The sequence below is a fragment of the Ictidomys tridecemlineatus genome, chromosome 4, assembly GCF_052094955.1.
Source record: "Ictidomys tridecemlineatus isolate mIctTri1 chromosome 4, mIctTri1.hap1, whole genome shotgun sequence".
In the NCBI taxonomy this organism is placed as follows: Eukaryota; Metazoa; Chordata; class Mammalia; order Rodentia; family Sciuridae; genus Ictidomys; species Ictidomys tridecemlineatus.
Window position 1 is genome coordinate 200,248,053 of NC_135480.1, and position 22,477 is coordinate 200,270,529.

General features: G+C 45.3%; 1 protein-coding gene across 7 annotated transcripts in view; it reads right to left on the reverse strand.

Annotated features, from left to right (window-relative positions):
* The window catches only part of Nr6a1 (nuclear receptor subfamily 6 group A member 1), a 229,022-nt gene that overhangs the window by 3,010 nt on the left and 203,535 nt on the right, over positions 1-22,477 (reverse strand). For 5 of the 7 annotated variants that reach the window (XM_021723529.3, XM_078048188.1, XM_040286303.2 and 2 more), the window contains 3 exons: positions 15,795-15,916; positions 13,876-14,028; positions 9,754-12,304 (listed from right to left, as the gene is read on the reverse strand). In XM_021723529.3, coding sequence (XP_021579204.1) covers positions 12,216-12,304; positions 13,876-14,028; positions 15,795-15,916 — 364 coding nt within the window. In that variant the 3' untranslated portion in view covers positions 9,754-12,215. Of the gene's footprint in view, positions 1-7,157; positions 12,305-13,875; positions 14,029-15,794; positions 16,013-22,477 lie in introns of those variants that run through there. The other 2 variants (XM_040286302.2, XM_040286306.2) reach the window with 2 other exon arrangements.

Genomic DNA, 22,477 nt, shown 5'->3' on the forward strand with positions numbered 1-22,477 from the left:
AGGGGCACTTTATCAGGGAGCCACATCCCCAGCCCTTTTTATCTTTTTTTTTTTTTTTAATTTTGAGACAGGGTCTCATTAGGTTGTTTATATCCTCACTAAATTGCTGATACTGGCTTTGAACCTGCGATCCTCCTGCTTCAGCCACCAGAACTGTTGTGATCACAGGTGTGCACTACTGTTCCCAGCCCTGCCTTCTTGAACAGGACAAATGGGGTCTTTTAATGCTGGGATAATATGGAAAGAACCAGCCTTGCTTTGCCATCGTGTCGTGGTGAATCCTTGTGCTACAAGAAGGGGAATTGGTAGCAAACTCTGGATTAAATCCCAGTTCTGTCACTTTCTGGCTGTGTAACCTGGGACCAGTCATCTCCTTTCTGTGCCTCATGTGTTCCTTGCACAATGGGGACAAAATGAGACAGCATGTGTAACATACTTAGTGGCTGCCTGGTCTGTCATGTGTGCTCAGTAAATTCCAGAAAAACACAAACAAACAACTAGCTGAAGGCCTGGCTGCTCTGCCCTTAGAGGCCTTTTCTGTGTTGAGTCTGCCATTGCAACATCCCCACAAACATCGCTTGCCCTTCTGATGGGGTGACTCACTCGGCAGGGGGATCCCTCAAGGAAGGGCCTGATCTACCTCTGGGTCTGGAGCAGCCAGCCCAGGGCAGCATGGGCTAGCTCTTAATGACTGCTGCCCTCATCAAAGGCCTGCATGCTTGATGTAGGTATAGGGCTCTATGACCTCCATGCTGTCTCCTCTGTAGACAACAGCTGTCACTTGTCACCTGCCACCATGCAGGCTGGATGCTCCTCATCCCCTAATCAACCCTGGATATTTTTACTGACATCTTTACTTCCTGTGGGCTACCCATCTCCCTCCTATACTGGCCCTCACTCGTACTGAGTGCTCCATGGGGACAGGTAGGGGGGGCAACAAGTTGACAGCCAGAACTCGAAAGCACCCCCTATGTGCTAGATGCCCTTGGAATGACTGAAACCCTCTCCACCATCCTGAAAGGTGAGCAATATTTTCTGCTCACCACCATGAGCCGCGTGAGACGACCTAGCAGAGAGACAGGCATATTTCCAAAGTCACAAAGCAAGAAGTGATGGGCTCGGCATTCAAATCCAGGCAGTGGGGATCCAGAGCCTGCCTAGCTTCTAGGCTCAGGCTCCTCTTCACTCTGGAGCCCTGGGTGGCCTGTCTTTTTGCCTTTTCCTTCAAACTCCAACCAGGTGGTCCCAGGCCATGAGACCTACCAGAGGGGAGGGAGCAGGGGTGTAGTCCTGACTTAGGCTCTTCCCTACTTCCCCCTCCCCAGGCAAACAAAGCCCAGGGTCTCTCTCCTGAGTGGGGATTTCCCAAAGTGCCAGGCTCATTTCCTGGAGGTGGACTAAAGAACAAATAAATCAGAGACCCAGAAACTGAAACAGAGGGGAGCAGGGTAGATTCATCGGGTGGCAATTGGAATACAGTGAAGAAAGAACCAGAAAGAGAGAGAAGCTATGGCGAGACAGGCAAAATACGAGATGAGGGAGGAGAAAAGGAAGACCCCTGATAACAAAAAAGACCCTCATGGGCAGGGGTGGTGGCTCAGCGGCAGAGCACTTGCCTAGCAGGTGTGAGGAACTAGGTTTGATCCTCAGCAACACATAAAAATGAAATAAAATAAATAAAGATATTGTGTCCATCTTAAAAAAACTTAACAATAAAATAAAGGTATTATGTCCATCTATGACTAAAACAAATTAAGAAAAATAAAACAGACCCTGGAGGTCAGGGACTGGGGATGAGAAAGAAGAAATTCAGAGGGACAGAGAGAGAGAAATGTAGGAGAAAAAGAGAGAAGAGATGAGAGGGAAACAAGACAGAGATGGAGACTCCGGCAGAGAATGAGAAGAGAGGGGCAGGGGCCCAGAGGGAATGTGGACATGGAGACCCTGTTCAGGGTAGTGGAGGGGGCGGGCCTGTTGGCAGCAGCAGAGACTGTTTCCGCTGCACCCCTTATCAGCCTTCTGCCAGATGTTCAGATCCGATGCCAATGTCAGAGAAGTCCATAGTGCTGGGTCAAGGCCGGGGCCAGCGGGAGCCTCAGCTGCAGTGTGGGGAGGGAGGCGGGGGCCTGCCCTAGACCTGCTTGCTCTTCCCCCTCCTCCTCCTGGCTCTCCAGGCTGGACCACCTGGTTGGGGGTGGGAGATACCAGGTACCTCTGGGGGTTACTTCTCTAGACTGAGAACGGGCCCCCGTGGAGGCTGCATGGGGCTCCTCGCAACATGTGGACACATATACCTCTACACAGACTCATGCTTGAGGAAGCATGTGGACATAGGCCCACAGACACTCGCACAGGAGCACAGGAGCACACAATACCACATGGGGACAATTCACATTCCAGTGCAGAGCTGCACCCCCTCCCAGCATGACTCTACAGCCTGCTGCTCTCTCTGCTGTGCTTGGTCAGCATGGTGTCCTCCACCCTTGTCTCCTCACCCAAGCCAAGATTGTGAGGAGCCAGGCAAGAGCCTCTCTGTAGCTGGCACTGCTTCTGGGACCTGCTTTGCTCTTCTATGAACGGGCATGCTCAGAACCTGCACACCCTCAAAGGCAGGTCCAAGGGACCTGAGACCTTTTAGAATGAGGCCTGGTGGAGCCCCCAGGGGAGAAGCAGGTGTGGGCCGTCTGGCAGGGCTGGGCTCCAGCCTTGGGCCTCCCCGCCAGGCTCCTGGAGCGTGCAGCACAGCTGGGGCCCTCTTCCTTGGGTAGCTTATCTCATGTGCACACGCTTGGCCCTCAAGGGGTGACCCAGCCTTGCTCCCCACATTCTTGTTCAGCCACGCAGCCGGTGGGCCCCCCACATCCCTGAGACTGTGTCTGTACTTGGGGGGTGGTCAGGAGCCACCATTCAGAGTCATGTCCCTGCCCTCTTGGCCCCGGCCCCTTGTAGAGGTGGCTCTGGTATCTCTTCACTGTCTCTAATTTTGTCTCTGTCACGATGGCTCAGTCACTGTTTATTTCTGCATATCTCTCTTAGATTGTCCCAATTCCTCTCTTTCTGCTACATTCAGTCATTTAGCTCTTTCTCTTTGCTCTTAGGGTCCACTCAGGAAAGTGGAGGCCTGTCATGGGAGAACTGGGGTGGCTGGGGCAACATAAACTCAGGGCCCCTCCCACCCACCTGCTAGGAGTTGGCCTGGATAAGGATGTGGATCGGGATCTGGAGCTGGTGGACTCCCCCATATAGCAGAGGACTGGGTAGGGGGAGGCAGGGGGAGGAAGCTGGAGCTGGAGGTCTTGGCCTAAGAGCCTCCTTCCTGTTTGTGGGGAAGTGACTGCCTCAGAAAGCTGCTCGGAGGAGAGGAGGGAGGCCATGGTGACTTCCGGGAAGCTGGCTAAGGGCCCGAGGCCACTCTCCCTGTGCCCACATGGGGCCCTCTGGCCCTGGCTTAAAATAGTGCAGTTCCTCCACTGCTGCTGGGCCCAGCCCAGGGCTCAAAGGGCCTCTGGTTGCTGCTGCTTGTGCTGCCACAGAGGTCTGGGTGGAGGAGGTCCTCCCAACTATCCAACCCTCCCCAGATTGTGGTTGGAGGCTGTCTTAGCCATACTGGGGGGAAGGGGGTTGCAGAAAACAAACACAGATTCCTGAGTCAGAAGCCCTCAATTCAAGTTTAAATTCCAAGAATGAATAGCTTGAAGACTTTGATATATATGGTCCTTGCTGCCTCCTGAGCCTGGGTTTCTGCTTATGTTAAACAGAATGAGTGCCTGGCTTTAACCACAAGGAGACCATGCCTCAGGACCGTTCCAGGCACAAAGTGGACACTCAGAACAGGGGGGTTCCGTTGCTGCTCCTGTTGGCTGTGCCTCGAACTCCTCACCCTACAGGAGTGCTTCATTAAAGCACTCTTGAATACCTATGCTGCTCGTAGGCCTGGGCTTTGAACAGGGATGGTTAGTAGAGAGGGAGCTTGCAAGGAGGGCAAGGATGGGGCTGTGGTCTCCATGGTGAGACTTGTTGCCAAGGGAACAAGACTCCAAGAGCCTTGGGTCTGGCAGTTGGGCACTTTTGCCACAGGCTGAGAGGCTGATGACTACTGTAGACCTAAAACCCTGATGGGCAGCCAGGTCAAACCAGAGGGGTGGTTCCTGGTGCTGCTGGGCTTCCATGATTGAGGTGTAGGGCTGCAACTTTTTTATATATTGACTTTACAGAGCCCCAACTTTGAGCCAGCTTCAATCTTCCTTAAATCCGTTACCACAGACACTATCACCTCTATTTATTGACAGGGAAAATGAGGATCAGAGAGGTATCCAAGTCAAGGTCACTAACGACTGTTAAAGAGCTGGAAGTAGCTGAGTTCAATCCTTGGTACCAGGAAACGAAAAAAAAAAAAAAAGAAAAAGAACAAGAACAAGAACAAGAACTTTTAGCAAGACCCCTGGTTGATGTGCCGCTGTCTTATCCACTGCCCAAGGGAAATGATCCTTGGGAAGGACTCCATGGAGCCAGCCCCAACCTACTCCTAACACCCTCTCCTGCCATTGTTTCTGGGGGTTTTGGTTTCAGATTCTAACACAACCAACAGAGAGCAGTCAGCATTCCATTTCTTTGGTTATGCAGCTGCGTTTGCCTAGAAAGCTCTCAGCGCAGATTCTGCTAAAAGGAAACACATACTCAATCAGTGCTGGTTTTGAGTCACTCCTGAGGTCCCACTAGTTATGTAACCTTAGGCAAATCACTGTGCTTTGGGCCTCAGTTTTCTTTTCTGTAAATTGGGATCATTACAGCATCAACCTTGTCAAGTTGCTTTGGAGGATTACTAATCTAATCCACATAAAACATTGTCACAGTGCCTTGCTCTATGTTCATTACTTATTATTTCAGTGCTGGGGACGGAACCCAGAGCCTCAGCATGCTAAGCACCACTGTCACTTGAGCCATATCCCAGCCCTGCTTTACTACTATTTATTTCCAGATTATTGCCTAGCACTCCAGAAAACCAAAAGCTCAGTGTTACCTAAGTAGCAATTTGTAAATGTGAAGCAGCGTCCTAAATTTTATTCCATGGAACACTGTCTCAACTGAATTTCAACGGGAGGAAAATGTCTAATGCTCACATACTTTTGGCAGTACCTGTGCTAAACAAAATTAGTTTTCTTCTTGTAGGACTTCTCAGAGCCTTTAATATGCCAAGGACAGTTGGGAATTACTGGGAAGAAAATAGAGAACAGCATAGCCTACATTTTTGGCAACAGAACTTGTTCTTTGTCAACCGGGACACCCCACCTGTATTTGGGGTGTTGGGGACAAAACTGCTTTTCAGTGCAGTCTGATTGGGTCAGTTCGTCAACTTTTCACAGAATTAATTCTTTATTGGTTTAATGGAGTTTTTTGTTTTTTTTTTTTAATAGCAAAAAGTTCAACCAAAGGCCATTCCTGAGCTTTGTTACAAACTCCAGACATTCATATTCAGCACTATTTAACTGCTAAGGCGGAGCAGGGAGGAAGTTGTTGTAACTTTGGTATCAGATCGACCTGTATTCAAAAAACGAATTCTGCCCATGTGTCATGTGTCATTTTAGGCAAATGGCTTATCTTTCTCAAGCCTGAGTTTGCTTCAGAGTAAAGTGAGGCTAAGACCTCCACCTCCTTAAGTATCCTGAGGATTTCATGAGACCATGTCAGTGAGGCACCAGCCAAAGGACGTATTCTCACTAGGCAGCAGTCAGGCCTTCTTCTCCTTGCACCTCTGTGTCTGTTTCAGCTTGTGGGCAGAGAAGACAGCCCATTAACTCCTTCTGGAGCAGTTCCTTTGTTTGAAACCACCTCTTTCAAGCCTCAAGGGCTCTCTGGTCTCTTGTGCTGGGGCCAAGGCATGGAAGGCAGCTGGGAGGCCCCAGTCCACACAGAGGATTTGATGAACTTTGATGAGACTCTCCTTAGCCTTCATCCCCCCAGACCTTCCTTCCTCTCACCTGTCTCCACAAAGCCCTCAACCCAAACTCTGAGCATGTGAGCAGGCTCAAAGAACAGCTAGGCTTTTGAGTTGTAGAGATCTAGGTTCAAGGCCTGATTCTGATACTTCCTGTGAGATTCTGGCAGTGTCCCTTGACCTCTCAGAGCCACCATTTGCTCAGCTCTTGAAACGCTAATAAGAATCATTTGTCTGCTATGGCACGTGCCTATAATCCCAGTGATACAGGAGGACCACAGTTTTGAGGCCAGCCAGGATGACTTAGCAGGAGCCGGTTTCAATATAAAAAGGGCTGGGGGTATAGTTCAGTGTTAGAGTCTCCCCCACCCCCACAGGTTTAATCCCCAGTTCCAAAACCAAGAAAGAGACCTCACCCATTTTCTGGAAAGACAGGTATTCATTTGCTAGGACACAACAACACATGAGGCAGGCCACACAACCAGCACACTGCTGTCTGTCACTGAGATGTGGCTCTTCCCAAAGACTCAGAAGATTCAAATTCCTTTGTGTAGCACTCTAGGCTGACTGCTGCTTCCGAAGCCCCAGCTAAACCCCCACCCCACTCCTGCCGTGGCAGTCCCTTGCTATACCTGAATACTTCATGTCTGATTCACAACTGGGCCTTTGAACATGCTGCTGATCTCTCTCCCTGGTCTATTTTCCTCTCTGTGCCTAGTGACTTGCTTTGGGGGCTTCCTTCAACAATACTCACCTGGGAAACCCTTCCTGAGCCTTCCCAGTAGAATAAGTCACTATTTCTCTGTGCCCTTTCTACCCCACATAGGTCCTGAATTACAATCCTTTTTTCACTGTGCCTCAAAATTCCATGTGCTTCTTCCACTAGACTTGGTTTCTCCAGTTGTGCCATTTTCTGGATAGGTGACCTTAGTTGAGTCCCTTCGCCATTCTCAATCGAGTTTCTTCATTTATAAAATAAGAGTTCAAGGAAGCTTAGGTTTGTGCAAGGTCCTAAGGCAGTGCCTGGCACACAGCAGGTTCATCCGTCTGTACAGGTCCACTGGTTCAAGCAATTCTGACAGCATGCTCTGCCGGGCTCTTGGCAGTAGGAATGGGGTGGATATCGGCATAAGCAGGAGAACCAGGTCTGAAGGCCTGAGTCCTCACTTCAGGGTACCCACCATCCCTCCCCAGAGCCCCAAACAAGCTTCTTAGACAGATGCCATGTGCAGAAGGATTCACATTTATTGGTTCAAATACAGTACCTAACACTTGCTAAACATGCATTTCACACTAATTGGTCACATTTCCACAGGTAGTCAATTCACAGAACAGGGCCCATCCCTTGCCAACAGGCAAGTGTGGGAGGTAGCAGAGGGCCTGAATAGCCTGCAGAGCCCGCCAACTATCATTTGGTCATGCAGGGTTGATGGAGCCAAGCTGGCAGGCAGCCCTTGGCCGGCCCTTTGGGAACAAGGGCTCAGAGACATCCCATTTACTCGATTCCTACACAGGTCTGCAGGTGGAAGTGGTTCCAGGATAGGTTGCCTGGGTTAGGCTCATGATGCAGGTGCCATCAGAGCCCCTGAAGGTGGTGTTTGTGGGAGGTGATGCTCCCTATGCCTTGGAGCTAAGAAAGAGATGGAGGCCTCTTCAAGGGGTGGCTTGGCCCTAGCCGGGCAGGTGGGAAGGATTCCCCAGACACAGCCCAGACATTACAATGCAGCCACAGCCCCTATCACAGGCCTGGGATGGCAACACAGACAAAAACACCAATACCCCAGGGCAGGCGGGTTTTTTTTTCCCGAAAGAAACATGTAAACAGCGACAATATTCTTTTCCCACAGGATTCCTCTGAGAGGAATCGACCAGGATGTCACAAGAGGTAGTTTTTCTTTCTTTTTTTTTTTTTTCCATGGAAATTTGGTCAACAATATTATCACCTATTATAAGACATTCAGCAAAGAAAACAATGGTCATCAAAGGACAAAGAGGATCCTTTGGCCGGCAAGGGCTGGCTCCAGGATTTGGAGGACTAGTGTCCACTAGGATCATGACATTTTTCTTAGGCTTGGAACAGGCTCTGGCTTTCCCCATAGCTCCCTCTCAAGCCTACAGCTGACTTCTGAGGGCTGTAGGCCTGGAAGAGGGAGGTCTAAACAAAGGGGCCAGGTTTATTTGCTGGTAGAGGCAGGGCCATTGTGGCTCATGTCGCAGGACAGTCAGAAATCTTCAAGTCTCAAGGTAGGCCAGGCCTGGCCAAAGAGGAAGCCCCAGCCTGCTCACACTCAGCAGGCTCTCTGGGGGCCCCTGCCTCTGAGAAAACAGTCCAGGCCTGGCTCCCAAGCCCAGAAGAGAAGATGTTCCTTGTGGCAGCCAAGACAGGGGTTTCTGGGGACCCTGTAATTAAATACACATCCCTGAGCTATGGCCCCAGAAACCCTTGCCTCAAGGCTCACCAGTTTCCAGCACCTGGTGGGATGATTGCAGTTTCTCATCCTGAGACACAGATAAAACATCATTTCATAGATGCTGGACATAGATGCTTCCAGCTGAGGAAAAAGGGAGAATGATCAACTGTGGAGGCAGAAGGGAGTGTGGATAACCTTGTGGATCCAGGTGTGTGTGTGGGGTAAGAGTAGTGTTTTGTTTTTTTTTTAATTCAGTTTTTTTTTAAACTTTAAAAAAGTTAATAAAGAAAAATTCCAAGTTTAAAAAAAGAGATGATCTGAAAGACTGGATTTCTTAAAACAATTGCAAAAATTTAAAAAGCAACAAGGATAAAACACATAGACCAGAGGCCCAAAACTAAAGACTTGGAATCACAACTCAACTTCCTGCTGGCAGACCAGGGTCCCTTTCTGGCCAACCTTGGTCATGCCTTAGATGTTTCCCATACCAGGTTGTCTTGTCTCCATCTCTCCATTTCCCAGGAAATCAAGAATAAACAATTATGGAGAATGGGTATAGCAAAGCAAGGCAGCCAACCCAGAGAGGCCAGGGTTTTAAGGATCTGGTGATCCTGCCCATGGCAGGCACTCACTTCCCTGATAAGTGGGGGAAGGTCAGAAGCAGTCTGGTGTGGAATGGATGACTTCCAGTGAGGCCATGGAGATCCCTAAGTTCCCCCATCCCTGCTAAGGTTCTGGGTATCAGAATAGGGAGGTTCCTGCCTGTTTCCCTCTATCCCTGAGGCCTGCCCACCTCACTTGTGGGCTGTGCACAGGGTGGGGAGCCCTCTAAGCCAGGTGGAGTGCTTTTAGACAGGTTTGGGGGAATTCTCCAGATTAAGGGAAAGACCACTATAAACTTTGCAAATAACTCCAAAAATCTGCAAAGGGAGCTGGACAGCATTAATTACAGATGAAGCTCTAAGATTCCAAACTTTTGTTTTGGGTCAAAAAAATGTTCAAAAGGAAAAGAAGGAAAAAGCTTGCATGTTTCCACACAGTGCAAGGAGGTGGGATTCTCCTTTCCACACAGCTTTCTGGGTCACACTCTTATGGTGGGAAAATTCTCACTCAAAATGAGTGCTTTTGGTGGCTGGGATCAGAGAGAGGACAGAAGACAGAGGAATCAGAGACAGCATGTACAACTTTTTTCTTCTTCCACTAGCAAAAAGGCTGCCTGTTAACCAAACATTATGGGAAGAAAGGCAAAAAACAAACATACCAAACCTCCCCCTCCAACCTTTCTCTGTGTCCTTCAAACCAAATTCACAAATACATCTAGTGGCTGACCTAATGTCTCCACAGCTAGCTACACTCCTACCTTCTCCTCATAATACCTGAGTTTGCAATGCAACACATTCACTTTACCCTGTTTAGAAGAAGCCCACGTCATAAAAGGACTGGGTGCAGAAGACATTAAAGGCGGGCCACAGGTCAGGCTCCGGCTCGGAACACACAGCCACTTGGCTCAGAGATTCTGCAGGGCTCTCGGCAATGAATGGGCTCTTTGTTCTGTGGAATCTGCTGCAAACATTTGTAAAAATGGATTTATACAATGGCAACTTGCAGAACCTTTCCCCCACTCCACAAATTAACAACTTGCTCTGTTTAATACTACATTATTGGAGAGAGATGTTCTTGCCTCATCAAAGAGCAATTTCCTTTGACACCCAACAGAATAGGTAAAATGCTTAATTTTAACAGCAATTTAAAAAATAATAATCTGACAGATGGAGGTCTAAGCCATGAAAGATGCTGCACACAGGAGCTGTCTTAGAGAAGGGTCTCTGATATGTGTCTCCTCATCTTGAGGAAGGCAGCCTGGAATCTGACCTGTAGCCAAAGAATATGGTCTAGTTGGTTAAATAAAGAATTCAGGAAAACAAGAAAAATACTGTGAACCTACAAAAAAAAAAAAAAAAAAAAGAAAGAAAAAGAAAAAAAAAAAGAAAAGAAACAAACACAACACATACAAATCTTCCCACTGCCATATGAAAAATATGCTAGTTGAAGCTTTTCCTGAGGGACATGTCTTTTCTTTCTTTCTCAGAGCAGTTAGGGAAATAGAACTGAGAAATAATGCTCTGAATTTTAGATCCATCAAAGGATAAAATCATCACTCTGTTGATACCCGTAATATTTTGTCAGAAAGAAAATATTACAATCAGACCCAGACAACTCAGTATGCACAAGATGTCACAGCCCCCTGGGTAGGTTTACTAGGCTGAGTTGGGGGAGAGCAACAGCCTTTGATCAAACAGAAGGCAGAAGGAGGTCCTATGGGTCCCTCAAGCCCACCCAAAGATGCACTAGCTATAAAAAAAGGTGCCTGGTTGTGGGCAGGAACAGCCACTATATTAAGGCAGAGAAGGGAAAAACTCCTGAAGGAGCTCCAAGACAGACCTGGTGTCTGCCCAAAGTTAAAAGAGGCAAGAAAAAAGTCCTGGAACTAGGTAGGGCAGGTAGCAAAATAAAAGGGGTCTAGGCCATATCTGCTGAGGTACCAGCCAGACCCTTAGAAACATGAGGTAGTGTAGGGCCCCCACCCCTTTCATTCCAGATGCTTTTGGCTCCAGCCCTTCAGGCCCTGGTCAGCAGGCCACCTAAGGGGTAAGCGGGGCTACTCTGGGCTTTTTGTTCTGGGGTGCTGGAAAAATTTGGCCTCATTTTGGGGAGATTAAGAGAACTTGGAATAAAACTTAGGAGCAAAAATTTCTGATCAGCAGATAGGTGAATGATCCTTTCCATTATTTAAAAAGGAGACTATACTTTTTGATTCAGTCATGAGGGTGGGGTAGGGTGGAGAGAAACAGGGGATTCCAAAGAAGGAGTATTTATTCATTCAGCAGCCTGGCCTTTATCCCACTATCCTTTGAAGAAAATAATAATAAAAAATGAGTAGTGGGCATCAGTATTGAAAACCTGCCATTCTGCTCAGTCAGCTTTTCAAAGGGCTGACAGGAAGTCAAATTTATATGGGAGAGGGAAGGAGATTGAGGAAGACAGGCCTTAGCAGATCCACATAAGGAAATTAGGTAGCTGTAAGCCCCAAGGGAGCTGGTAGGCAAGTCCTATGGATTGACTTATTGCTGGGACTTTGCCTGGATGAAAAGTTGACAGTGGCAGAAACTTGATAGTGATGGGAGGGAGCAGCAGGATGTAAGGACAGACAGTCTTCTGCCCTCAGGACTTCTTGGGTGGGAAGACACCTGCTTTAGATTTGGTCGCTGTGCCTACTCTCAACTTTCATATTTTTCAAAGAAATGAGATGGCTTAATCCTCATCTCCTGCATCTCACCCACCTCAATGAGTACTTCTCCCAGCACCACTTTGGTGCACTCTTTTACCTGAAAAGTCTGTGGCTAGAAAAAGGCAGTTTGCTCTCTGACAGACAAATGTATAAGTCTGTGAGAAAATGTGGAAAAAGTAGGGATGGTCACACCCCCATTTCCATTGAGGTAGTCGTCTTTGTCAACACTATGGACATAGTCATCTCAGCCACCCTGCCCTCTCTCCCTCAAAATACAAAAGAACTATCTCTATACAAGGACAACACTGTAACATTAAACATCTTCACATTCTGTAAACTGCAAGGAAATGCATCTGCTGCATTCACACAAAAGCATGTGCATCATGTTGAAGGCCATACATTCAACTCTGTCGTGAAATAAATATATAGAAAAATGAGGTTAAAATAACAGACAAACAAACAAAAAACTCTTCCTGCAATAGAAACAACAGCTGTACAGCCTCCATGTTGGTCTCTCTGGCTCTTTCCTCTGGAGCCTGTCCTGCCTATCCAAGGCGCTGTGGCTGGTGCAGGGAACAGGTCATTCCTTGACAACACTTGTCTTGCAGGAGTGCAGCACCACCTTAAAGAGGAGGGGCAGCTGTTCCAGGGGTACATTCACCATCTTTCCTGGGGAAAGGTAGGAGAAGAGGAGTTAGCAATGGCCACTAGTAGAAGAGGGCACCTGCTTTCTCTTGGGCAGCTGAAGGGGGACTATCACCTGAGTGAGTGATGGGCAAGGGAAGTGCCAGGAGTATGGCAAAGGCCAGATGCAGAGAACCACTCTGCTATCGAATCATTTTGGTGCCCTTAGAAGACTCATATAATCATTCTGTCCAGGGAATACTTACTGTGCTAGGTGTTAAATGCATTATCTCATTTAATTTCACCATATTTCTGTGTAATAAACACTTTCCATTCTCATTTTATACATGAAGAATCTGAAATGAAAGGTAGTCCTATCTAGCCCTCTTTCAGCTAAAGTACCTATCCCTTTTTCTTTTTTCCCTTGTAGAATCTAGTTATTCTACAAAATAATGCTTTTCAGAATAGCAAATAGGTTACTAAAAGTACAGAGGAGAAAGAGAGGGATTGTAGGGGCAAAGAGCCTTGAGAAATTTGGGGTTAAAAGAATTTTACAGGTTTTTTATTGCAGGGCTTCTTAGAACATTTAGCATGCTAATATACTCTGTAAACTAAGGTAAATTAAGCCTGTGGTTCTTCTTCCAGACAGTAACCCAGGTCACCTGGGGAGCATTTAAATAACACTGATACCCAGGTTCCACCCCATACCAATTAAACCAAAAAGTCTGAAGGTGCAACCCAAACACTGACTTTTTTTTAAAGCTTCCTAGCTGAGATAACTATGTCCATTTTTTAAATGCTGCCAGGTCCACCTTATATCTGCTACGTTGTTCTGTGACCCAAAAAGTAGGAAACAAATAAAAAATCCTCCTTTGACAGATTAAAGTTTTTTCCTTCAAAAATTGTACTGCTGAATTTTGTAGGAATAATCACAATCTAGAGATCACATTTTTAAGCTGCTCCTCAGTACATGCTGGACAGCTAGAAACATGAACCCTTACTAAATGAATTAAAGCAACAACAACAAAAAAGCCAAGATTATGCATGGAAGCAGACCTATTAAATGTCAAGAAGTGGAGTGGGGGTGAAGACCACACACAAATACATATCCCGATACACAAAATTCCTTTGCAAACAGAATTTTAAAGACACCACTTTAAATGACCCTGGAAAGCCCATAGGTAATCCTATGACATAAGATTTTTTTCTTGTTTTTTTGTTTTTAAACTGAGATAATTCTCATAAAATTTACTCTCTTAAAATAAAAAATTTGGGAAATGAAGTTAATTTAAGATACTTCAATACTCCAAGCATGTTTTCCTATCCACAGAAGGACCATACCAAATCAACCTTGCAGAGATTGTTCTAAATTTAAATGGTAATAAGGCCATGGATACCCTTGCACATCATAGGAGATCCTGAAATGAGAGCTTCTCTACAAAGAAGACAAAAAACTTCTTACTACAACAGAATTTTTCTGAGGGCAAGGGTAGTAACTCTTTTACACAGGTTGTAATGAGCCTGGAATAAGCATCCAGAAAACACTTATAATCTTGTATCCTACACAAGCTAAGACACGCAAGGAAGGGTTGGGGGCCCAGGACCTAGAACATTACCTGCAATGTATCGAATCTCAGGTAAACACATCATGAGATCAGGAAAGCGGTTTGGCTGATGTGTATATTTATATTCAGTGAAATCCTGGCAAATGTACCAATATCGCTTGTTCAATTGTTCCAGCTGTGAAGCACTGGTCAGACCCCTGATATCTGTAGAAAAACAAAACAAAACACACACACGAGGAATGGGAAGGGTTTTCTAATGAGGAAAAATAATAGCTTCTTTAATATGTACATCCCTCAATTAAAAATTATTAAACACTGTCACAACAGGGGCTCTTTTCCCTTTTTGATACGGAGGAAATAAGTTCTGGATAAGGGAAGAGAAGTAAAAAATAACATAAAGAATAGTACTAGATTGAATCTTTTCAGGGCTAGGCTGTGTCTTTCTCAACTTCATACTCAGCTCCCAGCACAGGGTGTACTACAAAACAGGCACCATGAATGATGAACAAATGACTAACTTATTTTTCAAATTTATCCTTCATGATATCTCTGAATTTTCTCATCTTTGGAGCCAATCTTGGGGATACCTATATGTTGGTGTATGTAACACACACAGACACACACAAACACATGCATGAGATCTCTATTGTCTCTCTTACAATTCTACCTGGGCTATTGTCTGTCCATCCTTCCTTCCTATCTAATCTATCAACACACATAAAACCCTTTTTCTATATATAAAGACTATACATAGAATATATGTAATATTCTATATATAGAATATGTTAATATATATTCTATATGTAGACTATTATGTATTTATATATTCTCTATATTAATATTATATGTAATTATTAATTACACATGATATATAACATTAATATTAATTATGTAATATATAATGTTAATATAGAGAATATATTAATACATATTTTATATAGAATATGTATTAATATTTTCTATATAAACCTTACCCTACCCAGCCTTTGAGGCCCACCTCAAATTTTTCCTCCCCCAAGAAGCTGCTACTGATTTCCCCCATTTGAGGCACAATTTATGTGTCAAGTGCCAGTACAGTGTATGTTTCTGGAGGAACCTGGGGGTCTAATATTTGTTGATGTCTTCAATGCTCAGCACAGGGTTTGGCCTAAAGGAGGCATGCAGAGCACCAAATACATGCATGAATGGTGCAGAAGCCGCAGAAGGAGGTCTGGCCAGCATGAGGGGGAGACTGAACAACGAGGAGGAAATCAAGAGTCTCTATCTAAGCTGGGAAACAGCACAGGAAGAGAGCATTTCAATGCCACAGGCACCAAAATCACCCAATTCCACTCTGGGAGCAGAACACTTATTTCACTTTGGATAAAAGAACACAAATTCTCCTTTATATGCTGGTTACCAGCAGCTACCAAGTGCCACGTTGCAGGTAATGCTCCATATAAATCACATCCACTCTTTTAATTAAAAACCATGCATGATATGCATGTGCTGAGTTTTTGTGCATCACCACTCTTCCCTGAAGAGGTATCAGAACCACTGCCAGCCTGTCACAGAGGCCTTATCTCCAGTAGTTTCATCAGTCACTCTGCTCTTCTTTAGTCGCTGGTAAACTAGCACATATTTTAAATGACGCATGTACTGTCCTTGGTGTCTGTGTTTAAATGCATTAAAACTGACTAAACAAAGTGAATCCTCTCCCTTCCTCTATGAGTTATAGAGATTGTGGCATTTAGATTTCAAGAAAAAATACAAAGCATTCCTTGCACTGTAAAGGGGCAGGATGATGACAAGGGGGAGTGCAGGCCTCTAAAATTGGTAGCCACATGGTATGAGAGCTTCTGTGACAGTCCTGAAGGAAGGGGAGGGAATGAAATAGAGGTTAAATGCTCACAGGCGGGGTGGGGGGGTGGGGGGGTGGGGGGGTGGGGGGGGGTGGGGGGAATCCCACTGCCTCTCTCCCAGCTACTTACCTTGGTTTAGAAAGTTAATTGCTTTCATGCACGCATATTCCTCATTGCTAACCTTTAGCTGATGGAACTTGTGATACAGATAGATGAGCCGTTCAATCACTTCCATCCCTTCATCACTAAATCTGGAGAACAGACATAGGGTTTACCCACAGGCTCTGATATCAGTGGAGGCCAGAAAGAGCAGACAGAGGGCTCCTACAGCTTGCTCCTTAAGGTATCTACAATAGCAAAGAGGATGAGCTTGGGGGAAATGGAATCCACAGGTCTCTCATGCCAGCTGCTATTCCCAAGGTCAGGCAGAGTCAATCAAATCTAGGTTCAAATCCAGCTCCATCAGACAGTCATTTGACCCCGTCTAAGCTTTGAGGTCTTCCTCTGCAAAATAATAATACTTGCTGGTTTGGGGTACCAAGGGCCAAAGGAGGTTTAGGATGTAAAGTGGAGAAATAGGACAATACTGAGATACTGCTTTTGTTGAGATGCAGCCTCCAATACCAATGGCAGCTGCCATGGTGACTCTACGCGAGCCTCTGCCACAATGCTGAAAAAACTGCCAATTTTATTTGTTTAGGTTCACTGTTTCAAGCAGGGTTGAGGTTAAGCACCATGAAAAATTCTGTTGGCATACCTGACTTCAGCTAGGGTGGAAAGAAAACATCTGAGTCTCCATGCCATGCTAACCTCTGTGCTGGGCACTTTCTGTGCATTTTCTCATTTAATTCTGTCAACTTTTTGTACTAGGTGACATATTCATTACTGTTGTGCAGATGAGAAAACTGAAGTTCAGACAAGGGAAGGGACTGGTTCACCAGCACACAGCTAGCTGGTGACAGAATTAGAACTTGGAACCTGGCTAATCCCCTGAGGCCTTGGTTTTTCCAACAGTATATTCTAACAGAAGGGGCTCAAAGCTGGCCATGCTCCCTTCTTTGGGTCAGAAATGAGATCGTGGGGAAAAGATTAAGTTTTAGGCAAAGGAGCCCAGGCTAGGCCACCCCAAGGACTAATGCTCTGGGTATGCTTCATACCAAAAATGGAGATACCAATAAACCAAGGAGGTAAGTGCTTAATGAGAAAGCAAAAGTTTGTAAAAACTGGGGTCAGGACTGGCCGGAATCAATCTAGGGGTGGCTGGACAGTGGGCCAAGGAGAGTTCCACCCACACAAGCCTTAGATGCAGTTCAGTTACAAAGAGATGATACTCAACCTCATGGCTGCTTCTTGATTCAGATATGGGCACTGGAGCTTATTTTGGTATCCCAAGTATTCTGGACACTTGTGAATACACTTTTGCTTTCTGGAATCTACATCTTTTTGTGTTAATTTTGAAGGTTTTGGCTTCCTGGACAAGTAAGATATTTTTTCTTTTCTGGCACTGGTTGGGGCCAGAGGTACCTACAATTCTCAAGCACCAGGGGGAGCCACAGCAGTAGGTAGCTGCATTCAGGAGCTTTGACCCCTCTGCCTCATGGCATGGCTCCCAGTCAGTCTAAGCTTCTCTTAGTTTGCTGATTTAAGATATCATGGCTAACTCAATTTCTTTCTCATCTGGCCCAGTGGTTTCAACAGCATTATTGATACTTTCACAGGCTGGCTGATAGGTAAAGATTCTGCCAAGTGCTACCTGCTAGGTGCTTTACTGCACATACATGATCTCATTGGCCACTCCTAATAACTCAAAAAAAATGTATATTAATTATAATCCCCTTTGTTCAGAGAGGTTCTTTACTATGCCCCTGTTTCTCACATGATAACCTGTGGGATAAAAAATATCACTTCTATGTTAGGGATGAGGGAGCAGAAAAAGAGGTGATTTCCCCAAAGTTACAGAGAAGTGCATGCTGGGGGAGCCCAGGTTCAAACTTGGGTCTTCTAATTCCCAGCTTATAAGCTTTCCCAGTGCTTTGCCGCTCACCCCAACTCTGTCAGGTTCAGTCCTGGGTGAGCATTTGGTGTCTCCATGATACCGAGATCACAGAAAGCAGTGTGCCTAGAAGTAAAGTCCACTCCTCATGACACTACTTTGTTGGCTACTTATGCTCTTGAGAGGGAAAAAAGGGGGAGGGGGGCTTGATTCCCTTAAGAATCTGTGTTGAAGGGTGGGTGGGGATTAGATGAGGTGAGGTAAGGAGAGCAGCATCTGTCTGGTGGCTCAGTAGTGTAGCAAGTAAAGATAATGTTCTGTCCCTTAATCAGCAACCTCTTGCCCCAAGTACTCATTCTGGCACTGCAGAATCTGCAGGTGTGTGGCTATCAGCCAGAAGCCTAGCCAGCAGTGCCAAACCTGTTCCTGGCTCAATCCTGACTTGGGAGACACAAAGGAGCTCTAAGTGCTTGATCTGTGCATAGGCACCAGATCTGTCCTTTCTCCTTGGGACAGTACATCCCTTTTTCAAAATTTCCTATAACAGGCAACCATCATGGACCCCTGGCAGTGGTGGGGGGCTGGCTGCCAGCCCAACAGCCCCCACTCCGTCTCCTCAGCTCGACTGCAAAGCTTTCCTCTACACCCACATCCCACCACTAGATAAACAAAGTTGTTCTCTGTTCCATGGGCCTGCTTCCTCCCGTAGCCATGCCTCCTCCACATCTGCCCACTCCACAGTTCTAACGCCCCTGTATTCCCTGTCTACAAATTATCAGCATTCAAAGCCATAAAGTTGGACAAACACACCCATTCTTCTTCTAGGTTCCTATCACACAAGCATGCTAGGACAAGGAAAACACTCCTACCAGGATCCCCCAAATCATTGGACCATTCAGTCAGCAATTGCAGCTGACACTATATAAGTTATATCCCATTAAGGGGCGGAGAAGCCCAGTTGTCTCTTTGCCATTCATCTAAATGCATCTTTTTCCAGGAGCAGCCATCAGCTTCAAGCTTCAAGGAATTGCTGTCTCAGCACCCACATACAGACTTCAAGATGAAAAGTCAGATTACAGCAACCAGGACAAAGTCCAGAAAATCAAACCTTTTGAGAAGGCTCTGGAAAAATGAAAATTTGTATAGTTTAATGGTAAAAAGCCTAGGCCTTGGGGGTACAACAGACTTAGATGAGTCTTAACTCCACCTCTTTCTAGTTTTTCAGGTGTGAATTCTCACGAATCTCATGCTCCTCATCTCTACAACAGATATAGTATTAGTCCAGTCTCAACACTAATTTGAACACTCAACAAATAACAAATCAAAAGCACTTAAGATGAAATTTGTCACAATAAAAAAACTCTACATTTGTTAGCTATTATTAACAGTATTAGTATCATCCTCATAAAGAAAAGATTGTGTTTCCTGAGCTCTATAGGGTACAATCTGGGAAGCTGAGAGGCAACTTTCCAGAGACTTGGCCAAAATGGAGCTAGTGCTTAAGAGATAGAAGTGCCCATTAAAGTCCATCTAGCTCAAGGCATCTTCTCCTAGGAGTGAAGGAGTGTTGATTAGGGCCAGGAGCAGTCACTGGCTGGTGCTACAATCTGCTTTAAATCAAATTCATCCAGCTCACTCTCTGATAACAGTCTGATTAAGGAATATGGGCACCATAAATTTGATTGGATATTTGAGAAGAGAAAGGGGATGATCATGCATCATCTGGGAATAGCTATTCCTGACAGTAGGTACTCACACTCGAAAGCTGTGAAGAAGCAAAGGCCATCTGGGGGAGTGGGAGTAACACAGGCAGGAAAGAGCTATGGCCAATTAGACTCTACATCCTAGGATTCTAGCAGAGAGGGGATGCTTTACAGTGATTAGCCTGACTCCAGAGGCTCTCACACTTCTATATCCTATGCCCTGGTCCAATATGCACCTTAGATTCATAGACACCCAAACCGAATCAGAGCATTTCATCTCCCGTCCTGCTCTTCTCAGGCTCCTTTATCTTGGGCCTAGGTAATCCAAAACCCCAGCAGTCATCCCCAACTTTTCTCACTCACAGAAGTCTCACTGATTTTACCTCCTTAACATCATTTAGCTTTGTGCTACCCTCTCTACTCCCACATCACTGTTGCTTTGTCCAGGTCTTGTTTTCTTTCTTTCTTTTCTTTTTTTTTTTTTTTTTTGGTTCTGGGATTGAACCCAGGGATGCTCTAACCCAGTCCTTTTAATTTTTGAAACAGGGCCTCATTAAGTTGCTAAGGCTGGCCTCCAACTTGCTCCAGCCTCAGCCTCCCAAGTCACTGGAATTATAAGCATGTGCTACCATGCATGTCTGGCCTTGTTTTCTTTCACTTGGCTATGGAATAGCCTCCTAATCAACTACCTCATCTTGTCCAATCCACCCTGAGCTTTATGGCCACAGAAATGTTTCTAAAATGCAACCTATGTGATTCCTTCATGTAAAACCACATTCAAACCCAAATTCTTTCGACTGGCATTCGAGTACCTTTCTGAACTGTCTTGTTTATATCTTTTTTCCTCAGTCACTGATCCCTTCATTTTTCTGTCTCTCACATAATTCTCTTTATGTCCTAAATCCACAGGACTGCTTTTGGGGCCCTGCATAACTTCTAGAATTTTGTGCTATTCTCCTGTCTTCCATCTCTTCTGTACAACTTAGAAATATTGCACTTCAAGGTACAGTTTAAATGTCTATTATCATTGTTACTGTTTGTGGTACTGAGGCTAGAACCCAGGGCCTCACACATGCTAAGCAAACACTCTACCCAGAGGGACACCCCCCCAGCCTTCCAATGTCTATTTCTCTGATGAGCCTTCCCTGGTTCGACAAGTAGCCCTCATTCCCATCTGTGTTTCTATAGTCCTTCACACTCTCCTTGGTCTCTTCCAGTATGACCTTGCATTGGAGACTGTTTCTATGTGCCTCCCAAACCTCTAAACCAAGAATATGGTTTCTCAGAATCAGAAACCTTGTCTGCATTATCTGTGACCGCAGCACACCTTCCTGAACATACACACATACTCAGTAAATGGCCAAGGATCAGAACTAACACGTTGAAGTTAACTCTTAACTCTTCCATTGATGGGTTCCATAGTAGAGTAAGAAGTCTAACAACAATCCATTTCTTATCCTCAGAACTCCCTTGAAAGCTCAGCAGCAACATGTGTTCTAGAGTCAGCATAGCTTAACAAAACTTTCTGTGATGATGGAAATGGCTATATTTGCACTATTCAGCATAGTAGCCACTAGCCACATGTGGCTACTCGGCACTTGAAATGTGACACGAGCATATGATAAACTGGATTTTTAATTTAAAGTAATTTAATTTTTAAAAGCCACAGGAGGATAGTGGCTACTACACTGGACAGTGCAGCTTTAGACTCCTTAGTAAGGAACTTTTCTAGGAAGTAAGTTTTCTCACTAACTCATCTGTAATAGGTGCCTGCCTTAGTCTTAGGACTCAAGAGATTGGCTGTAGTGGGATAAAGTACCTTATGAAGGTCAAAGTCAGAGTCTCCTGTACTGCCTGTGATCCCTACCTATCCAGAAAGGGTCTAGGAAAACCTATCACTCTATAGGGAGCTGAGCCCAGTAGGCAGCCTCTGGATGAACTGGTAGACTCTAGGAAAATAGGGAGGCTGGGCTCCCTGAGCCAGCTTTGCAAACTGACAAACTTGGGGCAGGCTGACTGCCATACAAACATCTCCTCAGCCCAGAGACAGAAATTTGATGGAAACAATGAATTAAGAGGCTTTGGACAAGGGTGTAGGTCATCTGCGAAATTAGAAAGCACTGTTTATAGAATACAGGGTCAGTTGAGTTCAACACTCTGTCATTTATAGATCACCCTGAAGCCAGCAGGCACCATTAATAAGAAAATATTAGAAAATAAGGGAAGAGGGTCAGCACCCAGACTCTTCCCTCCCTCGGCTGTGCAAAAGGCCCTCGAAGGTCTTGGAACTTGACTCTCTGCTTAAGCCCCAGCCTTATTTGTATGCCACCAGTGAATGGTTGGGGGAGGTGCAGAGAAGTATGGGGGCTGGTCCTCCACCCTCTCAATTTTCATTCATCTTTTCTTTCATTTGGATGCCATGAGATCCCATGACTTCCATTATTTTAATCTGTCCAATAAAGTGATTTATTGAAGTGTCTATTTGAATGTGAATTAAGCTATATAACATATTTCATACTAGTAAATTAATAAGCCAAAAAAGTTGTCTCAACAAATCATTTGTCTTGATTTTGAGGTCAGAAAATATAGTCACCATGTCCCCAAGTCTCTAAAGTGAGTGACTAAAAAAGTGCTAGGACAGGCCATGGAAGCAGCAGATAGGAAGATGTGAGTTATCTGGGATGAAATTTTTGGCAGAAAATGGCCAAGAAAACAGTTTGGGCCCTTAGTCTCATGCTTTTGACATCTCATTGCATCCCTGATGTCATGAAAAGAGTCTAAGCTTTGCAACAAGTGGCTATAAGTTCAAATCTAGGCTCTGGATTCAAAACCAAACACCTCAAGGCCTGGGCTTTCTGAACTTCAGTTTTCTCGCCTATAAAACAGGCACAATGACACCTATAATGCTGGAGGCTGTGGAAACAAAATAATAACATGAAATATGTAGCCTAGTGCCTGGCATACAACAGAAACCAAAGTGATCTCTAGGTTTCTTTCCTGGATTGTAAAGTACAGTTCTGAACCCCTCTTGCCTTGTAGGCAGATTAGATTTCTGTTATTCCTAGATATATTATTTTATTTCACTAATCCAGACATAATAAAAATAACAATATAGC